Source organism: Bubalus bubalis, chromosome 9 (genome assembly GCF_019923935.1).
Source record: "Bubalus bubalis isolate 160015118507 breed Murrah chromosome 9, NDDB_SH_1, whole genome shotgun sequence".
Lineage (NCBI taxonomy): Eukaryota > Metazoa > Chordata > Mammalia > Artiodactyla > Bovidae > Bubalus > Bubalus bubalis.
In genome coordinates, this window is record NC_059165.1 from 84,548,609 (window position 1) to 84,571,743 (window position 23,135).

The 23,135-nt window shown below is 40.1% G+C and overlaps 1 protein-coding gene across 3 annotated transcripts in view; it reads left to right on the top strand.

Annotated features, from left to right (window-relative positions):
* Positions 1–23,135, top strand: part of MEGF10 (multiple EGF like domains 10) — a 177,103-nt gene that overhangs the window by 89,712 nt on the left and 64,256 nt on the right. For all 3 annotated transcript variants that reach the window (XM_006073352.4, XM_006073353.4, XM_044947839.2), the window contains exon 5: positions 3,902–3,994. In XM_006073352.4, the coding sequence (XP_006073414.4) occupies positions 3,902–3,994 (93 nt within the window). The remainder of the gene's footprint in view (positions 1–3,901; positions 3,995–23,135) is intronic.

Here is a 23,135-nt window from a genome sequence, read left to right on the forward strand (position 1 = left end):
CTCTAGCTTTAATGAAGGGAAAAAAAAATCATTAGGAAAGTAGATTGCACCTTCCAATTCCTAATTAACTTGCAGTCTAATTTGTTTTCTGCTATCTATTTATGTTTTGCTTTAGACTTTAGCCAAATGTTATTTCAAGGTTTTCATAAAAAAAAAAAAACACTAGATTTTAAAATTACCATCATAGGAGTTTGTCTATTACAATTGACTAGTCTTCTTGGTGTTCATTTCATAAAATACAGTTTGTATCATCCGGAATCAAACATGAGAGCATTTGTGTGAGTATTCAGCAATCTCAAAGCATTTTGAAGCAGATCTTCTTTGATGTTTCCATGTAGAAATTCACTTAATATCCTTTCTTGGAATCAACAAGAGTAACAAAGAACAATCAATTGGTATCCAAGCATAGGCAATTCTGATCCCTAACCTTTTGATACCCAGGTTTAACTTACCATGCCTTTTTTTGTTTTTTTTTTTTTTTACCCATTTTAGTAATATATTAGAGAAAAGGTTCTAGACCGGTTTGCGTAGTCCTTTCTTTCTGGTTGATTCAGGTGGGTACAGTGCAAAATCTTTTGGTGTCACCCAAGGGCGAAGAGCTAAGCTACACCTAAAACCACAGTTTAGTTTGTAGTCTGTATTATAGCTGTGCGTATCAAAGACATAGTTTGGAGGACAGAAAGATGTGCAGTAAAAGAAAGCATGAAGGAAGATAAGGAATGAAAAAAATGAGAGAGGAAAAGGGAGAGGAGCAAATCGAGACTTGCCCGTGAAATACCCCCAAACTCCTCCTCTCCTGGCCACATGCTCTTTGTAGCTATAACCCCCCAGGTTACTGTCATCCAATCCAGTGACCTGGGTACCCAGAGATTTTCCAAGTTTCAAGTGGTGGAACTGATTTTTTGATCAAATGAATGGAGTACATGGAGATGCCTAATATTTAAAGACAAAGTTGTGTTTTATTAATATAAATTTACCTTATAAGTTAACATTTATAACATTTTCTTAGTATAAAATTAATGAGTGAGAACAAGAGTATTTTAAATAGACATAAAAATTGAAATTTGAGAAGATGAATGGTACTTCTTTTCATCTACCACTATATGCAATTTCTGTATTTTCTTTTAAATGCACAGTAACAGAAAACTCTGGTTTCATGTTAAAGAGAAATAGTATCTAATTTTTAAAACTTCTCAAACTTGGAAGTGGAAACAGAATTTTAAGTAGATTTACTATCTTGAAGGAGGAGAAATTGAAAATTGGATGTCTGAAGACTGATCATTAACAATATGTTGCAAACATAGATGTCATCACTACATTAGCCAAGTTGCACCAAATACTGTCAAATTTGCATGTTTACAAAGGGTGCCAGCATCCTCTGTAAGATGTGAATGTCCTGGGTGTACATGCTACCATGTAACAGTGTGATTCAGGATCCAGACCATCCCCTGCACAATTAGGGGAAATTATATATTATATTGTTATAAGATACACACACACTTATATATATTGTTGAGCCAAAAGTGATCGTCACTTTTAAGGTTTTTATCAAGAAAATTTAGACATGAAGAGATATAAGGGAAAGACATTGTAGGTGAAGAGAAAGCAAAAGCAAGAGTAGAAAGAAAAATAAGTGGAAGTGAGAAGATCTGTGTGGGTGCAGTGTTTGGAGCAATATCTTTGGAAAGAGAGAGAGATACTTTGAAAATCAAAGTAAAGTATCAGGACTTGATTCTGAGATTTGTTATAAGAAATCATCAGGTAGGTCAGCTGATGAGGACACTGCAACAGAATAGAGTGATTCAAATGTCAGGAAATATAAGTTTGCATCCTGTTAAACATCCTATTACATCTTCTGGGCGTTGTGTGACATTTTGTGGAACCTTATGTACTCCAGTTATGGCATTTTGCTGTCTTGTACTTGCATACCTAAAATTTAAAGAAATAATAGTAAGTCCTTTTGAATGAATGACCCATCTACAATATGAAACATGCATGGAAACGGCAGGAGACACTGAATCCTGAGATTGGCACATATCAACTTAACCTGGCAGCATAAGTCAGCATGTTATAGGGCAGTGTGTTCATATGTTACAGACAGATTTTGCTTTTAATTACAGTTACATATGTAATTGTGGCTCAGTGGTAAAGAACCCATCTGCCAAAGAAGGAGACATGGGTCAATCCCTGGGTGGGGAAGATTCCCCTAGAGAAGGAAATGGCAATCCACTCCAGTACCCTTGCCTGGAGAATCCCATGGACAGAGGAGCCTGATGGGTTACTGTCCATGGGGTTGCAAAGAGCTGGACATGACTGAGTGACTGAGCACATACATGCAAGCATCTCCTTGGAACTCTAGTGTCAAAATCTCTAGCTCATATGGCTGGTACCCCTCACCAAATTGCTTGGGTATTAAGGAATTATTCTGGTAATAGGATGTAGACTTTTATTTCCTGAAATTTTGATCACTGTATTCTGTTGCAGTGTCCTCATCAGCTGACCTACCTGATGGTTTCTTGTAACAAATTTATATCTTTCTTTAGAATATTCTCCACTAATTCTCAGAATCAAGTCCTGATACTTTACTTTGATTTTCAAAGTATCTCTCTCTCTTTCCAAAGATATTGCTCCAAACACTGCACCCACACAGATCTTCTCACTTCCACTTATTTTTCCTTCTACTCTTGCTTTTGCTTTCTCTTCACCTAAAATGTCTTTTCCTTATATCTCTTCATGTCTGAATTTTCTTGATAAAAACCTTAAAAGTGATGATCACTTTTGGCTCAACAATATATATGGGTGTGTGTGTATCTTATATATAATAAATATATACACAATGTAGACTTACAACAGTATATAAATCACACTAAAGATATTTAATGACACAGAAAGATTTTTTCCCATTTTATTGAGGAAATATAAATTGAACAATATTATGATTATCTTTTTTTTGCTTAAGAGACAGGTTTATTTTGCTTGTTGGTATTTTATGATTGGGCAGTAGCTCCATTTTATTTTGATAATAACAAATGAATTAATAAAACTTATCTCTCAAGCATAGGACAGCTTATACCATCCTTAAGTAAAATTTTGGAAGATCTTAAATCCAAACTCTTCTGAAGTGTTTTCACAATTACTCATATATCCAGATACTTTAAAGAAGGTTTAACCATGTGAGTGACACTGACGTTCAACACTGCATCTTTCTGACGTCCCCTTCTCTCTATCCATTGAGCTTTGTTTTGGAAATCATCAGACTACCCATCTGCTCATGTTTGCAATGATATCCCTATCTTCACAGGTTGGGTCATACCAATGATATGCAGTAATGAAATGGGAAGTGAGATTTACTATTTCCTAAAGACCTGGATGACATTTTTCAGCTATTCTCCTTAACAGAGGATATCTAGCTCTGCTGTGTCATAGTTATGAATAACACATGCACAAAGAAATTTGACTGTTGTTTCTAGTAAAGGTATTATGTGAAAGGAATACCCTTCGGTCTCCTCTGTTGCCTTGGAGTCCTGAGATCTTGCTTTGTGGTATGTTTGTGCATCCACATATGCATCTGCTGAAACAAAGAGGATGTATTTGGTAGTCATTGATAATTTTTTTAAAAGTAGATCAGGCAATTTTCCTTGAAACTTCTTTCCTAACTTAGCATGAAGTAGAATTAAATAGTAGAAATGAAGGCATGTATTTGGAGGTATCAAAATAAGAAGTGGGATTGTTTGGTTACACAGAGGACTGCAAGAGGCCTGAGGAACGGAATGAAGAAAATTATCAAGCATGCATGTTGTTTTTAAGCGATACTTGAGACTGATATGTGAAACAGCTGTGTTGTTGGGGTTTTTTTTCTTGTGCCAACTTTCCTTATTTGATTGATTTTTCTCTCCGACAGCCCACTGTGCTGATAAATGTGTCCATGGTCGCTGCATTGCTCCAAACACCTGTCAGTGTGAGCCTGGCTGGGGTGGGACCAACTGCTCCAGTGGTAAGTGTGCACCTGCCGTTGTCTGTCTCAGGATGTTTTTGCTGTGTGAGCCCCTTGTCTCCATGGGTTTCCCTCTGCAGCCCAATGCAGAGTGTGGTGTGGATCCCCAACCCAGCTCACAAATAGTGTTTCTTTGAAATCTCGACATGTATTATACATAGAACTGTTGTGAATAGAGTATAAAGAAAGGCACTTGGAAAGCAGGAGATCTCAGTAATCTGATTCTGATACTTCTATGAATATGAATACATATTCCAGAGTAGGATCCAGAATTCAGATTCCTTCATTCAGTAAAAGGCAGTTGTGGTAACACAGCTATTGTATTCTGACATCTGTTTTTACTTCTTCATATATCTAATATATTTTCTTGGTGGTGACAATTTACCACTTGTTGGTTTTGAAGCAGAAGCAAAATTGATATTTTCAATGCTTAACTTGTTTATTTATCTCTGAATTCTGAGGTACCAATAATAAGTACTTTCTCAGATAACTGGGGTGAATTACTGGTAATAAATGAAAATTCATGACCATTTAGGTACTAATTCATAATATATAATTTGTCTCCATTGTATTAGAATTATAATTCTAAGATGATGGTGTTTTGGATGATAAACAAATTGCACTTAAAATCCTGTATTCATGATTATGAGGATTAAATGATGGAATGTCATGTAATACAGTTGCTTTTCTAAATTTCACAGTTAAAACTTAAGTTTTCTGGCTAACTCCTTGCTGCGCGTGTAATTGTGTACTCTTCCTGTTCCTTTATACTTCATTTTGCCTTGAAAAATGTGAGAAAGCGCTCAAGTGCAACTCAATTGTAATGCATGAAATGTTAACATTTAGAGAAAGGGAATCATAGTTTTCAAATTACCAAGCTCTCATGACAACACAGATTTGTCCTCGTTGCCACCAAAGAATTTCTGAAACCAGTCAAAAAGAACATCAGGCTATGTATAATAGATAAGCTGGTTTTAAGAATTTTTACTTGCTTCCCTTTGGAATTGGGGACGTTATTCTTTATCTTGTTAAAACTACTTTGTTTTAGGCTTGTGATTTCCTGGCTGTCTCTAAAACAGCATCAATCTCCAGGGGAGGTCCTGTGCTATCTGTGCACAGAAGATTCCATGTGAAAGAGCCTTTTTATTGTGTCTTAGGGAGTGTGTGTGCATGTCTCTCTGTCCCTGACAGGGTTCCCATTCCAATGGGTAACTGTCTTGCAGGGTTTTGTTTGGCTTCTGCTGGAGATCAAGAGGAGAGTGGGCATCTTGTTCACACTGTTGAGGCAAAATGTTTAGGATGTGGGATCTGGCTCATGTCCATTTTTTTGGCCAACTGACCTCAAATGCAATGTTGCTTTCACTGGCTTTTCCTGCTTAAAGATCAGTTGTGCCTACACATTTAGAAGAAAAATAACATTATTGTATAAACCATTGAGGAAGAGAAGAGTGGCTGTATTCTTCATCTGAAAAATGAGATTTGTTATTTCTAATTTCAGGGGGAAAGTTGTGGAATAATTTTAGTCATAGTCACACTTTGTCCCTAAGAGCTGCAGCTTACCTCGTTCTAAGAGATCAGGCTGAAGTGTGTATAAATGAAAGGAAAGCCAACATGGGTTTCAGACCCTCTAGAACTGACTTAGGCCTTCTAGAAACTTAACTGTTGCCTTTATTTTGGAATTGACCAACTATTTAATGAAGCCTCCAGAATTCTTCTAGAAAGAAACACATGTTCTTTCAATTCTGGGTGAAGATACTGAGGTGACTTTTAGTTTATTCTCCACAGCTCATGTTTTGGTATTATCATGAACAGAAGCATCAATAAACATGGACAGATATCTGAGAAAACATTTCTGACACCTTTTTTAAGCACCTACATTCTGTTCTGAGTCAGAGCACTGAATTTTGTTACCTGGGTTTTGTCTGTAGTTGTTACCCTAATATGCCTCATTAGGAGGTGTGTGATTTAATACTCTCAGCCAAATAATTCTTTTTATATATATATATTTTTTTATTTTATTTTTTAACTTTACAATATTGTATTGGTTTTGCCATATATCAACATGAATCCGCCACAGGTATACACGTGTTCCCCATCCTGAAGCCTCCTCCCTCCTCCCTCCCCATACCATCCCTCTGGGTCGTCCCAGTGCACCAGCCCCAAGCATCCAGGATTGTTCAGCCAAATAATTCTTGAAGCAAATGCATACCCTAGTAACCTATTAAGTAGCAGAGTTAAAATGACCTAGGTCCCAAGGATTTTTCTCTCTCTGTACCCTCCTCTCTGGTTATCATTATTCATATATTTGATACTATATGTTAGATTGAGAAAATGATTTCTTTTTTAGTTAGATCAGTTCCTTGTATTAGTCAGGGTCCAATCAGGAGACAGAAATTGCAATAATTTTTTCAACTAAACCTTTCATTTTGGAACAATTTTAGTAAAGTTACAAGATAGTAGAGAGTTTCCATATACCCACACCTGGTTTTCCCTTTAACATCTTAAGTTAGCATTAGCTTGGCAAAACTAATTGCAAAAAGAAATTGACCTGAATGCACTACTAGTTAGTTCACTACTAGTATATTGCTGTTAAACTCTAGACTTTGTTTGAATTTCATTATTATTATTTTTTTTTATTAAAGTCCTCTTTCTTTTCCAAGATCCAGTCCTGGTCACTACACTGCATTGTCATGTCTCTCCCATCCCCTCTGGTCTGTGACAATTACTCAGCCTTTGTTTTTCATAACCTTGACAACAACTAGCCAGGAATCCTGCAGAATGTCTCTCAGTTTGTGTTTTCCTCATGACTAGACTAGGGGTACAAGTTTTTAAAAGAATACCACACAGTTGAAGTACCCACCTCATGACATTCTACCAGAGGTGTGATGATATTCACATGACATCACCGATGATGTCATCACTCGGTTAACCTTCATCATTTAGTGATGTGTAGTGTTTGCCAGGTTTCTCCACATAAAGTTATTATTTTTCTCTTTCCCATTTCTATTCTCCAGAAATAAGTCACTAAATCTAGTCTACCCTCAAGGGTGAATGGTAGGGATTAAGCTCCATGGTTTTGGGAGGAGAGATTGTCTATGTATGTTATTTGGAATTCATCTGTAAAGAAGATTTATTTATTCTGTCCTATTTAGTCAGTCATTTATATCAGTGTGGGCTTATATATATTTATATGAAAAATCAATATATTATTTCATTGCTTAAATTGCTCTAGATTTGGCAATTGGGTGTTGTTTCAGGTGGCTTCTTTGTCCTTTTGACAGGCCATGGTCCTTTTGTTTGGCTCTTATGTTTTGTTCTGTCTTTTGAGCACTTCCTTACTTTCTGCTACTGTAGGATTCTCCAGTTTCACTTTGTGTTTTTCCTACTTCAGTCCTAGAATGAGCCATTAAAGAATCATATTTAGAAACCAAGATCTGGATACTGGAGATGCTCATTGCTCCTGGAAAATATTGTAACTTGAGCAGGGAAGGTTTATTAAAAAGAATTATTAGCTGTAACAAGAAATTGTTGTGGGCATTGGCTAGTAGAAAGTAGATAACACTGAAAGGAATACAAGAATGGCAAATATAAGGAACACCCATACTCCCAGGGCTGAGATATAACACGCAAAGAGGAAGCCCCAGTAGGGGTATGGTATAGACCTTATGAGAACACAGCCACAGCTTACTGAATGGTAGAGGCTGCTGTGGGACTTGCTGGAAATCTGCTGTCTGGAACTTGCTAGAAATCTGTTCTATAGGATGCTTGAGAAAGCTGTTCTGGAGGCATGTCTTATCAGAAACACTCTGTTACTGGTAGCCCAAGGGAGGTGCCCGGGATGTTGCTAGCTAATAGGTGCTGCTCGTCACAGGGCACTGTAGGAGCTGAATGTTGAAGAAGTTGCCCATGCTGGAGGAGCAGGCACTTCAGGAGTCAGCTGGGCTGGCACACTAGAAACACGATGCGAAACGCCTTCCTCTTGCAGTGTCTCTCAGCACCCTAGGAAAGTGCTTAGCAGTCAGCCAGCTGGCAAGGAAGGCTATTTACATGGCCCATATCCATTTTGTAGATAAAAATGGAGGATAACTTTAGCACTGAGAGGCAATAAAGTACGTCCAGTCTACTCCTTTGGGTCCTTAGGTCTCCTGTACACCTTTCTATACGCATTTGAATTCTTGCAGATAAACAAAGCAACTCAGCATTTCCATCTAATAAAACACAGCCTGCCATCTTACAAGTTAGGATGCTCTTTGCTCTTTTCTCAAAATCAAGAGATGCAGGTACCAACAGTTGTAGTATCCTGTGCTTGTTATGTTAAATTTTCCTGAAATTCTTATGAAGTTACACTGAATATTTTGTTGTTGCTGTTGTTTAGTTGCTATGTCCGACTCTTTTGAAACCCCATGGACTGTAGCCTGTCAGGCTCCTCTGTCCATGGGATTTCCTAGGCAGGAATACTAGAATGGATTGCCATTTTCATCTCCAGGGGATCTTCCTAACCCAGGGATCAAACCCACGTCTCCTACATTGGCAGGCAAGTTCTTTATTCCTGAGCCACCAAGGAAGTCAAATATTTTGTTACCTAGATAGTAAAATTACCTTCCAACAACTTTTATTTTATATAAGATAAAATACAAAGAAGCAGAAGAAAAAATAGCTTCTACAAATAAACCTGTAGATGTCGCAAGCAAAGAGAACTCTTTTCTATAATGACTCACAGGCTGTACTTGTGTGTATGGACTCTTTCTTCCCCATTTTGGATATCTCCCTTCTCAGCCCAGACCTCAGATGCTTGGGGTTCTTTGCCTGGAGGAATGACTCAAACCTCCACTCCTGAATTCTCAGTTGTCCTGCATTTTTTTGGTCATTGACCTTTCCATTAAGCTTTACTACTCGGCATGCGAGTTCCAAGAGGTGCCCCAAAGAATCCCTTGGGTTTCAGACGGAGTTCAGCTTTCTCCCACTATGTAGCAGCAACCTAATTCCCCCTTGATGATCAGGATAAGTCATTCCAACCAGAAGAATGGCTCCTTTTATTTACATTATGAGTTTAAAATGAATAAATTGATAACTGTCACACACAACTATCTGTCTTGTATATTTTTTCCTTCTTGGTATATACATGGGAGATTAAGCCTGACAGTTACCTTCCCAAGCACAAGTTTACAAAGGCCGCCTTTGGAGATTTGGTATGACTGTTCACCTTGTCAGCTGATGGACAGATTCCTATATGTGTTATATGGTCAGTGTTCCCGAGTCTCAATGTATCCTCTGTATGAAAAATCAGGTGTGTGAGAGAACTGAGCAGAGTTTGTTTGCTTGGAGTGAAATCATGATTTATTCAACTAGACTTAGGCATATTGCTTCTTTTTAAATTTGATTAAATGATTTTTTAAAAAAGCATACACATATTTTATGTTTATTGGCATCCTGATGTGTAGCCTAGCCTATATGATGTTAATCTATCTTCCCTCCACTTCTTTCTTTCCTCCTCTTTCCTGTTCTCTCTCTGTTCCTACCCCATCAATATCTTGGGTCTGTTGGTCAATCCTGGATTTCTCTTCTCTCACTAGATGATAACTCCTGGAGGGTAGGGTCTGTGTATTATTAATCTCTTTAGCCTCCACTCTGCTGTCATGTGACTGGAGCACAGTGAACGTTTGTTTCATTTAACGAGATAGAATGTGTGACTCTGAGAAGGTCATTCATATGTTCCTGATGTGAACTTTCATTGATTACCGTGTGCAAGGAACTGTGCTGGATGCTGGGTTAGAGAAACCATTGACAGTTGCTGGACCCACAGAGATCGAAGCCCATAGGAAAGTAGACAGGCATGTAAGTGTCTTGTCCTGGGGAAGAGAACAGCCTCAGGAGAAGAGGTGGATGGAAGGAGCCAGAAATGGTGCTGGGTAGATCAGTGAGAGATGTTCTGGGTGGACTAAAAAGAAGGACCTGATGTAGTGCTGGAAACAGAAATCAGACTGCTGTGTGGTGAGAAGTGATGCAAAGATGCTAAGGCATAGACTCATCTTCTGGAAACTTGGCTGGAAGGTCAAAAAGAAGGAGCAAAGAGACAGGGAGTTAGTGAAAGACAGATGCAAGCTCAGGAGCAAGTTTTGTGACTGAGTGTTTGCTTTTGATTGTGTTTGAAGGTTAAAGAGGCTGAGAGGGTAGTAAGAGAGGGAAAGTCTGGAGGTTTAATTGAGAGGTCATTTAAATGAGGGAACATGGCTCCTGAGAAGACAGATGGCATCCTGACTCTGATGGAAGGATTGAAGTACAAAGTATTTCCGGTTCCCAACAGAATGAGGGAGGAAAGAGTGGCTGGCAGCATGTGGATAGGTTTCTGGGCTCAGGAGCTCATGGGCCGTGGGGAGGAGGATCTGAGCGAATTCATATTTGGTGACCTTTCTTCTTTTGGTGAACTAGAGAAGAGGTGACCTGCTGATACCAAGAGGAGCAGAAGTTAGACACGTTGATGAAGACAGCATCATCATTAATGGGTGCTTCCTATGTGCCAAGCTTTATTGCAAGGGCTTTATAGGAAATAACCTCATGTAATGCTCAACAAGATGAGAGAGTTACGATTCTTGTTCCTATTTTACAGATGAGAAAATGGAGGCACAGAAAAGTTAAGTGTCTGGCCTACTTCTGGTAAAGAATGGAGCTGGACTTGCATCTCATTCAGAGCCAGTAATTTTAACCACAAGGGTATGGTGCCTTCTGAAGTGGGAAAGGAGGTTTCATGAAGGTGACGAGTTCAGGGATGCCAAGGGGAATGACAGCAGGAGACAGGACTGACACCACCAGACAAAATAGCGAAGGGAAGTTCCTGAGAGATGTGGAGCGTGTACAAACATGGCATTTAATATGATACCAATTTGTTTGGATGCCTTAGTAATTTGTAATTTCCTCATTTGTAACATTAAGGATGTTGGACAAGATTATATGTATCTTCCCTTTCAAACCTATGATTTTGTGTGTGATTTACTCTCATAAATATGTGTCTGCAACCCCCAAGACCTTTCTTTGTTTCAGAAACCCTTTAAACCTTTTGTATGAGTAGCAATAACACATTTGTTCTCTCAGCCCATATAATTCTATTTGTGATTTTCTAAAGGTCTATAGTGAAATTTATTTCTCCTCTGGTGAGAGGGCATATCCAGAAACACACAGAGACACATATCCTAAGTCAGCCAGCAGCCAGCAAATAGTTCTCAAATGCTTGTTACCCAGACTTTTGACACTAGTACCAAGTAGAAGCAAAAAATGGAAATTAATTTTGGTCTAAAATATCCAAACTGAGGTTTATTTAGTCATCAATAGCATTTCTGGTTAAATGTACTTAGAATTAGTGAAAACATGCCTAGGAGGCCAAATTTGCCCAAACATTTCCAATACAGCATTAAGAACACAGATAACCTTTTAGATAAAGCAAACATGCTGTGCTGCTTGGAGTAAGTAATAAGAATTTGCCTGCAGGATATTCGAATGGGGGAATCCATTTGAAAGATATTACAAGCCAGAAATTGAAAGGCACAGAAAGCTGACTTGTTTGCCAGCAAGGTCTGTTGATGTGAAGGTCTATTGACTGGATACAATGGAGGATCGATGTTGTCTGGGGAGAGAAGTTACTGGAGCCCAATCCTTGTGGCAAGTTGTTAACATCCCCATCGCACTGTCAGAATTGCTTTAGAAATCAGGTTGATGGAGCAGCAGGAATAAGAGTGGATCATTTGGGTTCACTGGCCTGGGGGCCAGACATTGATAGCAGGTGGGAAGGACTGAGCTCAGAATGAATGTTTCATCAGAACTGCATGAAAGCAATTTCACTGATGGACTGCGTGAGTGATAGCGGTCACACACAGAAACTGCTGATTTTGCCTTCGTGAAAGTCTGAAATCTGAGCTGTTGTTGGTTCCTCTTTGGAGGGGCAGACAATCTCTTCCACTTCTACTCACCCAACTCCCTTTTGGAACTGAACGGCAGTAGACTTCATGGTTCTCAATTCTGTGCTGTTTCGATGCCTCACTTTGCTAAGCTTAAAAGAAGTTTCAAAGTATCTATGTCATATACTTATGAGAATTAAATGATACAATACCTGCTGAGTACTCAGCACTCAGCACTGTGCCTGGCGGCATGATAACGGCTCAATAAATTATGTGAATGTGTTTGTCACTCAGTCCTGTCCAACTCTGCGAACCTATGAACAGTAGCCTGCTAGGCTCCTCTATCTGTGGGGATTCTCCAGGCAAGAATACCAGAGTGGGTTGCCATTCCCTTCTCCAGTGGATCTTCCCGACCCAGGGATCGAACCTGGGTCTCCTGCATTGCAGGCAGATTGTTTACCATTTGAACCACCAGAGAAGTCCTACTTACTTAACAATTCCTTGTGTGACAAATGTGCCTCCCACCAGACTTGGAATCAATCCAATCTGTGGACTAGAGAATAGATGGAGCGGCTCTTTGTGGATATCTCATTTCTAGGTGATGCACTCAGTGGTAAAGAATCCACCAGCCAGTGCAGGAGATACCAGAGATGTGAGTTTGATTCCTGAGTTGGGACGATCCCCTGGAGAAGGAAAATGGCAACACACTCTAGTATTTCTTGCATGGAAAATCCCATGGACAGAGGAGCCTGGTGGGCTACAGTCCATGGGGTCTCAGAGTCGGACGTGACTTAGCACCTGTGCGCACACACATTTTGCCCTGCAGGCCACACCCTTCTTGAGCAGGAGCCTCTCTTCCTTCACAGTTGCTTGCCAAGAGGCTCCCCAGACAGAGCCTCTGGTGTTGTTTTTTTCCCAACCTCTGACCATGAATGTCCTTACCAGATGAATTCATGTCTGGTTTGTATTGCTCTGGGCGTCCTGAGAACACTATAGATGTTTATGTTACCCACGCTAGTCAGTTCATAAGCTGTAAATACAAGGCTGGACTGTCATTTTATTTAACTCCACTACACATCATTTATTGATTTTTTTCCTGTTTTTTTTTTTTTTTTTTTAGCTTTGAGTAATTGCCCTGTATATCTGTTTATCAGAAAATCCTGGTTCAACCTCAAAAATCTAACCTTTTGCTACTCTTTCCTGGTGCTATTCAAATCCAAGCCATCATCCTCTCTTAATTGTGATCACTATAGTTTCCCTACTGTTGCATCTACTCAAGCCCCACTGGGGTCAGTTCTCTCTACTGAGACCAGAGTAATCTTGTCAAAATGTACTTCAGAACATGCTGCTCCTCTTCTGCAAACTCCTCAGTATTTCCCATTATTGTTAGAATAAATGCCAAAGCCCTGATGTAGTCCACCAAGCCCTGTTTGATCTGTCCGTCCATACCTTCCTGCCCCCTTTTCATCCCACCAATCACTCAGGGTACCACACTGATTAGCCTCTGCCTCTTTTTCCTGGAACACAGTAGTTCCATTTTTGCCTTTGCACTTGATATTTTCTCTGACGAAAATGCTCTCCTCCTTGGAAGTTTGCATGGCTGGCTTCTTAAGGCCAGTGGACTTACTAAGTGTCGTCACCAGGAGTGGCTTTCCCTGACTCTATATAAAGAATATTCCCCCATAACTATCTATTACATCTTCTTTTTAATTTTTTTATGGCACTATTTGAAAATATTTCATTTGTTCACTTCTTTTTTGGTCTGTATTTCCCTCCAGGATATGAGGCCCATAGAAACATGAATTTTGTCTGTTTTCTTCACTGCTGCCTAGCTAATTTATTCACCTAATGTCTAGCATAGTTCTGGGTACCCAATGATTCTCAGTAAATATTTGTGGAAGGAAAGAATGAAGGCATAAATGTTTCAGGAGCAGTAATGGATATAAACAGGAGATTCGAGGTATAAGTAAGGTTCTACCTCTTTTTTCAAATGCTTTCAGTTTAATAGGATTGGAAGTCCATCTACAAATACATAGGCAAAAGGAGTCAAGGAGGAAGTGGTCCAGTGTCTTCTAGAAAAGGGCATGACCTGAGGTCCTTCCTTCCTTTGAAATCACCGAGCTCAGGCTCCAGTGATTTCAGTGCTGGGAGGGATTGGGGGCAAGAGGAGAAGGGGACGACAGAGGATGAGATGGCCGGATGGCATCACTGACTCAGTGGATGTGAGTCTGAGTGAACTCCGGGAGTTGGTGATGGACAGGGAGGCCTGGTGTGCTGTGATTCATGGGGTCGCAGAGTCGGACACAACTGAGCGACTGAACTGAACTGAACTTTCCTTACTGTTGGAGTTTAAGCAGATCATTTAAGGCCTTTTAGACTCCCACATCTATGATGGAGGTAATAAGTATTTGCACAGTGGTAGTCCTGAGTACATATCCTTCGGTACTCACCTCCAGCCCTCCTCCTCTGGGAGCCTTCCGCCCTCCTTGCTCTCCTCTGCCCAGAGGATATAAGGCCTCTGGATATAAGGCAATGGATTGAAGGCCTCTGTGTTCCTCGAGCATCCTGTGCACTGCAAGGCTTATTGTTGTTTAACTACTCAGTCGTGTCTGACTCTGTGTCCCCAGGGATTTCAGTCTTCCAGGCTTCCCTGTCCTTCACCATCTCCAGGAGTTTGCTCGAACTCATGTCCATTGAGTCAGGGGTGCCATCCAATCATCTCATCCTCTGTTGTCCCCTTCTCCTCCTGCCCTCAATCTTTCCCAGTATCAGGGTCCTTTCCAATGAGTTGGCTCTTCGCATCAGGTGGCCAAAGTATTGGAACTTCAGCTTCAGCATCAGTCCTTCCAGTGAATATTCAGGGTTGATTTCTTTTAGGATGGACTGGTTTGATCTCCTTGCTGTCTAAGGGACTCTCAAGAGTCTTCTCCAACACCAAAGCAAGGCTTATAAGCACGTTCTTTTCTGATAAGTCTCACTGTGGGCCAGCCTCTTCCAGTAGATAAAGAAAGCTATAGGACAGGTCTTAGATAGGAGTAACAGTAAGTGCTCAACAAAAAGAACTTAGGAAAGAATGAATGAGCAAAAGAGCAAAACTATGGCAAGACTTTATAAAGCAAAATATCCTGTAATGGCTCCCGAGGTGGTTATTATGCTTTTGACTTCAGTGAATATAAATGTAATCCCCCCAAATCCCTTACAAATCCCAGCCTACAATTTATATCCTGGAGATTTTCCTGTACCATGGATAGAGTCATCAATATGCTCTCGTTGAGAGACATCAACATTTATATTTAGATACATTAAAGAATAAACATTTCATGCCCTTTTCCCTGGTTCATCGCTTGGGGTAAGCATCCACTGTAGTTAAAAAATGACAGTTCATGCTTCCAAACTTCATTTAATAAACATTTTTTGAAGAAGAAGAATAAAGGTTCTCTCTCAGCCACTGAATAGTATTAATATAAACAGCACTGGGTCACTGTCAACAGCGATTGCTGGCACGCGGTCAGCTCTCCAGCCGGCTTTTTGACATGTGAAGGACGTGAGGTTTCAGTGCTTTCAGAGGATCTGGAAAATACATTTTTATTGTTCTTCTTCATGGATGGAGAAGCTTTACAAACTTGTTTTATTTTTAAAGCACTTGATGTTTTGAATGAGGATCTTTTCTTCTACATTAACAAAAGGGAATGACACAGCATAGCCTTGTTAGCCCGAGGCACAAGGAATGAAATCACAGGGAGATAAAAGACCCCGAGGGAACCACGGCTTGGGAAGAAAGCGTATATGTTTCAGAAAGAACCGTGTTTTTCTATCCTTTGAGACAGCAGAAAATTATTTTGGTCTCTTCTAAAAGCTACTCACTCTATAGAGACACTTTCTTGAAAATGACTTATTGGTGCTTTGTTTACATATGAGACTATGAAAGGCTGAATTTTCTTTCCTGTTAATTTCTCTAATAATCACAGATTATCCTGTGCTTAAAGTCAATGGAGAACATCACAGTGAAACTCCATGTAAAAATGTATTTTTAAGTCTGTCTAGCTGACTGATATAACCTAATAGATGCTTGACATTTAGATGTTAAGGGCACTTATAGACATAGTTACTTCAAACAGCAACCCTGGTGAGGGTAGTTATGTATTATAAACTGACATCACTTTCCCTATGATAAACATGAGTTCTAAGATTCAATACATTATCCCATTTTAAGTGTCTGGTAGAGATGGGTCGCACAGAGTTGGACATGACTGAAATGACTTAGCAGCAGCAGCAGAGATGTATTCACAAGGTTCTTGAACTCCATGTAATTCCACAATTTTACTTCTTTGATTCCAGAAGTATTAAACTAAGACAAAAGAAAAACGCAGAACAAAAAATGGACTACTTAGTTCATCTAAGGTTTGTTTAGCCCTAACACAAGTACACAGAATTGAGCCCTTTTGTTGTTCTCTATAATTCAGAACCAGTTGTTTTAAGAAAGTATATTATACTTCAATATGTGTCTCAAGGCTGTTTCTGTGGTCTTGGTGGATGTAGATAAGCTGGGGAAAAATCAAGTCCTGGGATTGACACCTTCTAAAATGGCAGATGCTCCAGATTCTATTTATCACCATCTACCTCTTTACTCCAAGAGGACAATTTCTAAGAAGTTCACATATTTGTTTCTAAGTTTATCCTTTTACATTTCTGAGCTCCATTTATGAGCCTGCACCTCTGGACACATTAATCATCAGCAAATGAGAAATTTCTAAATCCAGTTTTTAATTGACAATTAAGAATAGGATGTAAATTAACACTGGGTTTCATCCCAGGCCTGAGCTTTTTCCAATTAGCTTTATTAAAAAAAAAAAAATGGATGAAAAGAGGGATACCAGGGCTTATTTTTTACTTTATGGAGTTACTGGGCAAGTTGTTTTTTGGAATTCACATTGTGAGAACCAACTTGTCCTTTGTGGCGTGAATGATTCATGCAAGACAAACAAACAATACAAACCAACGACAGGCCTGTTATTCCGGCCTCATATACAGCTGGAGGATGTTTTTTTCAGGGTTGGGACTTTTCACTCAGCCAACCACGGAATAAAATTTCTGCTGCCACCAGATCTGTGCTGTGTCACACATACCAACAAGTATTTTAGAGGTAATTAGTATGTTTCACCATCTCCATTTGACAGAAAATTAAGTATAATAAAAGTCAGGAACTTGTTCAAATTTCATGGCTAAGAAGTTGCAGTGTCCCCGTGAAGGTCCAGGCCTGTCCAGTGTTAAGTGATTGTACCCCAGCTAAGTGATTGATGAATTTTATAACAAGGTGAATGTGATGGTAAGCATTACTCTTTTCTCTCAGGGAAAAATGATTTCATCCTTTTTTTTTTCCCCTGATGAGGGAGTCCTTTGGGTAAAGCAGTATATTAACGTGCCCTTGATCCTTCCTCCGGGTGTCTCTCTCCATTTAGTATGTCTCTGTATCTCTAATTGTTCTCCTTTCTTTATTCTTGGTCTATACAAAACCACGAGATTTACTAAACCATCTCTCATTTGTTCAAAGATTTTTTCCTATGGCCTTGGTTTTGTCAATACGTGTGTGGCTGTGGACATGTTGGAACATTCCTTATCAAACGGTTCTGATGAGCCTGCTACTAACACTTTGGAACCTGGGAACTGTCATTTAGGCAAACAAGTATTACTTCTCAAAACACCTGTGTGACTTTTGTCCTACACTGTTCCCCCTTGAAAAGCTGGCAAAAGCCAGTAACATGCACTGGTAGCAGGTCCTATAATTGTGTTGGTGACATGGGATGGTCTGCAGGGCAGGTGCAAGATCACAGCTTGGGAGGCCTTGCTGGGTTTGGGTTGAACTCTTGCTTTTGCTACTTGAACACTAAGTGACTTTGAGAAAATTATCATCTAAGTCCATTTTTCACATGGTATGTTGGAATAATTATACCTAGCTCATTGAGTTATTATGAGGATAAAATGAAATAGCTGCATATGCTGACATATCCTCAAAACTCAATGCATCTTCAAATCTCTTCTCTCTTTCCCTGTTTTTTGCATGGAAAGCTAGACTGAGGGTTTGAAGTAGGTTCAGTTCGGTTCAGTTTAGTTCAGTCGCTCAGTCGTGTCCAACTCTTTGCGACACCATGAATCACAGCACGCCAGGCCTCCCTGTCCATCACCAACTCCCGGAGTTCACTCAGACTCACGTCCATCGAGTCGGTGATGCCATCCAGCCATCTCATCCTTTGTCGTTCCCTTCTCCTCCTGCCCCCAATCCCTCCCAGCATCAGAATCTTATCCAATGAGTCAACTCTTCGCACGAAATGGCCAAAGTACTGGAGTTTCAGCCTTAGCATCATTCCTTCCAAAAAAATCCCAGGGCTGATCTCCTTCAGAATGGACTGGTTGGATCTCCTTGCAGTCCAAGAGACTCTCAAGAGTCTTCTCCAACACCACAGTTCAAAAGCATCAATTCTTCAGTGCTCAGCTTTCTTCACAGTCCAACTCTCACATCCATACATGACCACTGGAAAAACCATAGCCTTGACTAGACGGACCTGAAGTAGGTTAGGAGGAGAGAATGTACCTAGAATTGTGATGATGGTTTTGCAGGTCTCTCCGCTTGTCCAAGTTATTACCCTGTTCTGTGTGTGCTCTTTCACTCACTCACCACCTGCATCTTGAGAGCAGCCTCGTGCCAGGTACTGTGTGGCCCTAGTTTTCCAGTCAGAGTACTCAGCTAAAGGCATCAGTACTGTTTTCACAGTGAGCTCACTGGCTTTTTTGTTTGCACAGAATTGTTTTCAACTTACAGAAGCTCTTCAGATCTGACCATCCCCTTCATTTTATTTTCTCTTTGAGAAACACCCTATGTTTTCACTACTGAGATATTTTCCTATTTTCAGTGCCCCTCGTTGCTGAGTCACTGGCTCACCCTATAAGCTTGCTCAGTGGAAGGTCTTATCATTGGCTGCTCCATCTTAATGGATCATATTAGATGAAACACATCATTGTGAGGTATTATGTTTAACCAAAATACTTAATTTCACTGCCTCAGGAGCAGAATGGCCTTGTGAAAAGCGTCTGGACTTTTGTTTGTGGGCAACCTTGGGTTTGGATACTGATGCCACAGCTGAGTGTTTTTGGATGTTTTAGCTAAATGTTCTCATCCTAAACATCCTCTGTGTGCTAAAGGTGATGATTATACCACTTTGTTGGTGCTGTAAGGACCAGAGGGAGGTGGGTAAAGCATGGAGCATAGAGCATGACACAATACAAATGCTTAGCAGATGCAACTATTTAAAAACATAACTTTTCGCTTGCTTTTCTCCTCCCACCAGAAGGATACATTCAATTGCAGAGAATTTAGAAAATCTAGTTAATTCAGATGAATTAGAGAAAAATCACACAGTCTTAAGATCCAGAATAACCAAGTGGTCCCATATGACCACAGAGCTTTTCAGTATCTGTCTCTGTGTCTTTTTCATTTTCTCTCTTCTCCTCCCTCCCCCGCACATTAGGGTCCGTCATATACAGTTGCTGACATGAGGTCATTTATAACCTAAATTAATGACAGTTTCACTTTCACTTTTCACTTTTCATGCATTGGAGAAGGATATGGCAACCCACTCCAGTGTTCTTGCCTGGAAAATCCCAGGGATGCAGGAGCCTGGTGGGCTGCCGTCCATGGGGTCGCACAGAGTCGGACATGACTGAAGCGACTTAGCTTTTAGCTTTTCATGTAGTTGATTCTAGTCTGTTGCTAAAGTTGAATCATGTGATACATATTTTTAGTCTACTTTTTACAGTTACAATATTTACAAACATTTCAAGTTCACTGGGACTTCCCTTGTGGCTCAGCTGGTAAAGAATCCACCTGCAATGTGGAGACTTGGGTTTGATTCCTGGGTTGTGAAGATCCCCTGGAGAAGGGAAAGGCTACCCATTCTAGTATTTTGGCACGGGGAATTCCATGGACTGTATAATCCATGGTGTCTCAAAGAGTCAGACACAACTGAGCAATTTTCACTTTCACTTTTCAAGTTCACTAAGTATTCTTCTACAATATCACTTTCAATTGATGCATGGTATTCCATTGCATGATTATACCAAATTTTTTTTTCCAGTCTTCTATTTCTAGAAAATTAGGTTGTTTCTAATTTTGTTGTTATTATAAAAACATCCTTATAGCTTTGGAGGGGGTAGAATATTGTGGTTTGGAAAACAGACAAGAGATCTGTTCTTCACTCCTTTTAACCTGTATGACTTTAAGCATATCAGCTGTTGTCAGTTTTTTCAATAAAATAAGGGTGACTGTAGTCCCTGCTTCATAGGGACACTGTGGTCGTTCATCTGTCTCAGGTGCTTTCAACAGTATCGGTGGGCACAATTTGTAAATATTATTAATGGGTTAACTATTGAGAATTGATGTTGTCTTTATATACTTATGTTTGTTTCCTTTGGAAAAATCCACAAAGATGAATTTATGAGTCAAGGGCTTCTGATAGACTTTCCCAGGCTAATCTCTAAACTGGATATAGTATCTGAACTCCCACAGTAGTGCATAAGAGTGCTGGTGTTCCCAGAAAGGGAGTTATTATCATCCTCCCTGTGAGGATCAAGCTCGTTGTCATTATTATACTACTTCATTACTCAGGGGCACAGTTTTTCACAGCTTAATATCTCTGACTCATTGGAAAAGACCCTGTTGCTGGGAAAGATTGAAGGCAAAAGGAGAAGAGGATGGAAGAGGATGAGATGTTTAGATAGTATCACTAACTCAATGGACATGAACTTGAGCAAACTCCGGGACACAGTGAAGGATAGGGAAGCCTGGTGTGTTGCGGTCCATGGGGTCACAAAGAGCCAGAAACGACTTTGCGACTGAACAACAACAGCAGCAACATCTCCGAATCAGAATGTTTCTCATTATCATTGTCAGCCCGGTGACTGCCAGGACATGGTTGTATGAAACCTTCTGCTGACATTTGATAAGATGTAGAAGGAGAAGGAAATGGCAACCCACTCCAGTGTTCTTGCCTGGAGAATCCCAGGGACGGAGCCTCATGGGCTGCCGCCTATGGGGTCGCACAGAGTCGGACACGACTGAAGCGACTTAGCAGCAGCAGCAGCAGCAGCAGAAGGGTATCTGTGTGTCTTAAGATCTGTGAAATTCAGTTTGAGAGATATGAAAAAAGGCAAACATATATAAAAACTGTGATCTAAGTGCAGAGTTAGTGTCATGGAAAATACACAATGCCTTTTTCAGAGAGCATCTCAGATTGGGTCTGTAGAATGTACCTGAAGCTCAGAGGTTCTGGACTGAGTGGCAGGCTGGGGAGGACTGATGGCGAGGACATGTCTAATATCTCTTCCTCTCTGCTTATTTCTGTTCTTCTTTTTGTTATGCACACAGCTAAGAAAGATGATGAGGGCCATGATGTAATAGTGTAGAACTATTGCTCCAAGAGAGCATTCATGATTGTTTTTTCAAAACCTTTTGGCTGTTGCATGTATCATTCTTTCTGAATGTAAAACTGCCTGCAGCCTCCCTCTTCTTGCAGTTCCTCCTTTTTCTACATACAAATCCTTCGCACTTTACCTATATATGATTCACTATGCCATTAGGTCTCATCTTACACATCATTTTATTACGGAAGCCTTTCCCTATTCACCAACACTAGTTAATGTCATCCCTGCATTTTCCATTGTACCCAGTCCATATGCTTACCTTACCGCTTATCACAGGGTATTTATGCTCTTGCCTACTAACTTGACACCTTGTCATTAAACTGTAAGCTTGTAGAAACATGAGCTTTATTATTCTTGTTTGAAGTCAAGGTCTAGTACCATGCCTGGCAGAAGGCATGTACTTAAAAGATACAGCTTGAATCAATTTCAGTCCCTAGCCCATGAGTGTACCTCTGGTCATTAGAAGTTATAGCCATAACGGCCCAGGGGTAATTCCATTCTCTTCAGTGCTCTGCTAGTTGTCCTTAAGGGTTTGTAGCAGGGACTGTACACTTCTGATATTGCATAGTAGTTTAAAATTCCTTTTATTTGTTTAACTTATTATGAGAGCTTCTTAGAGTAAGCTGTCTATACTGAGACCCTCCATAAGCTATCTCCTGAAATACCTGCATGAATCTGGGCACATGGCATCTGACAGCCTGTTTCTAGCTGTTAGCACAATAAGAGCTGAAACCAGGAGCTGTAAAGGAGGCATCACCCCCTTCTTTAATCTGAAACAAAATTTTGTTCATTTACCTTTTCCTGTTAGGCTATTCAAGCTATTTCCATGTTAACTACATTATCTTTTTTAATGTATTTTATTGAAGTATAATTGATTTACAATGCTGTGTTAATTTCTGATGTACAACACAGTAGTTCAGTTATACATATATTTTTAAAAAGGTTGTCAGTGGAAGAAACCAACCTAGTCCCTTTTTCTTGATGAGTGAAACATTTGCCTCTTGAAATTTGTGTGAAATGTTAACTAAAAGATGCCAGATAATTTGAGTTCACCCTCTTCAAACTGTCTTTCCAAATGCAGTAGTTGAATTCAGGATAATTGTCCAAGCTTGGCACTAAACATAAGGAACAAATTCTGCCTCTTGTCGGGACACTCAACATACTCTTGTGTATGTAGTAATCAGGGAAGAAAGCTGGCTTTTGTGCGATAAACTGTGTAACTCACTGGGGTACATTTAACAGTGGATGTACTGAAGCAGTTAAATCTGACAAATGAAAAAAGGAAGTCGCAGTGACGCCTACATTCAAGCCAGGCTTCTGTATCTTACTTACTCTACTTCCTGTCTGTTTTTCTGTAGACTTCTGTCTGTGGATTTTCCTCCCAACGGAGTCCATGTTGGTGCCTCGTACTCACATTGTGAGGCATATGTATCAATGGCTTTTTTAGGGAAATACAACCCCGAGGGGAGAAGCTGTCACTTCAAAGCCTGCCACAATGCTTAGACACAGCCAGAAAATTAACCATGTCTGCACGATAATATTTCTTATATTTCTTTAATGCTTTAACCCTTTCTTTGATGCTGATGTGTGTGTGTACTTGGTCGTGTCTGACTCCTTGTTACCCCATCAACTGTCGCCCGCCAGCCTCCTCTGTCCGTGGGATTTTCCAGCAAGATTACTGGAATGGGTTGCCATTTCCTTCTCCAGGGGATCTTCCCAACCCAGTGATCGAACTCATGTCTCTTGACTACTGTGTTACGTGGGTGGCTGGATTGATG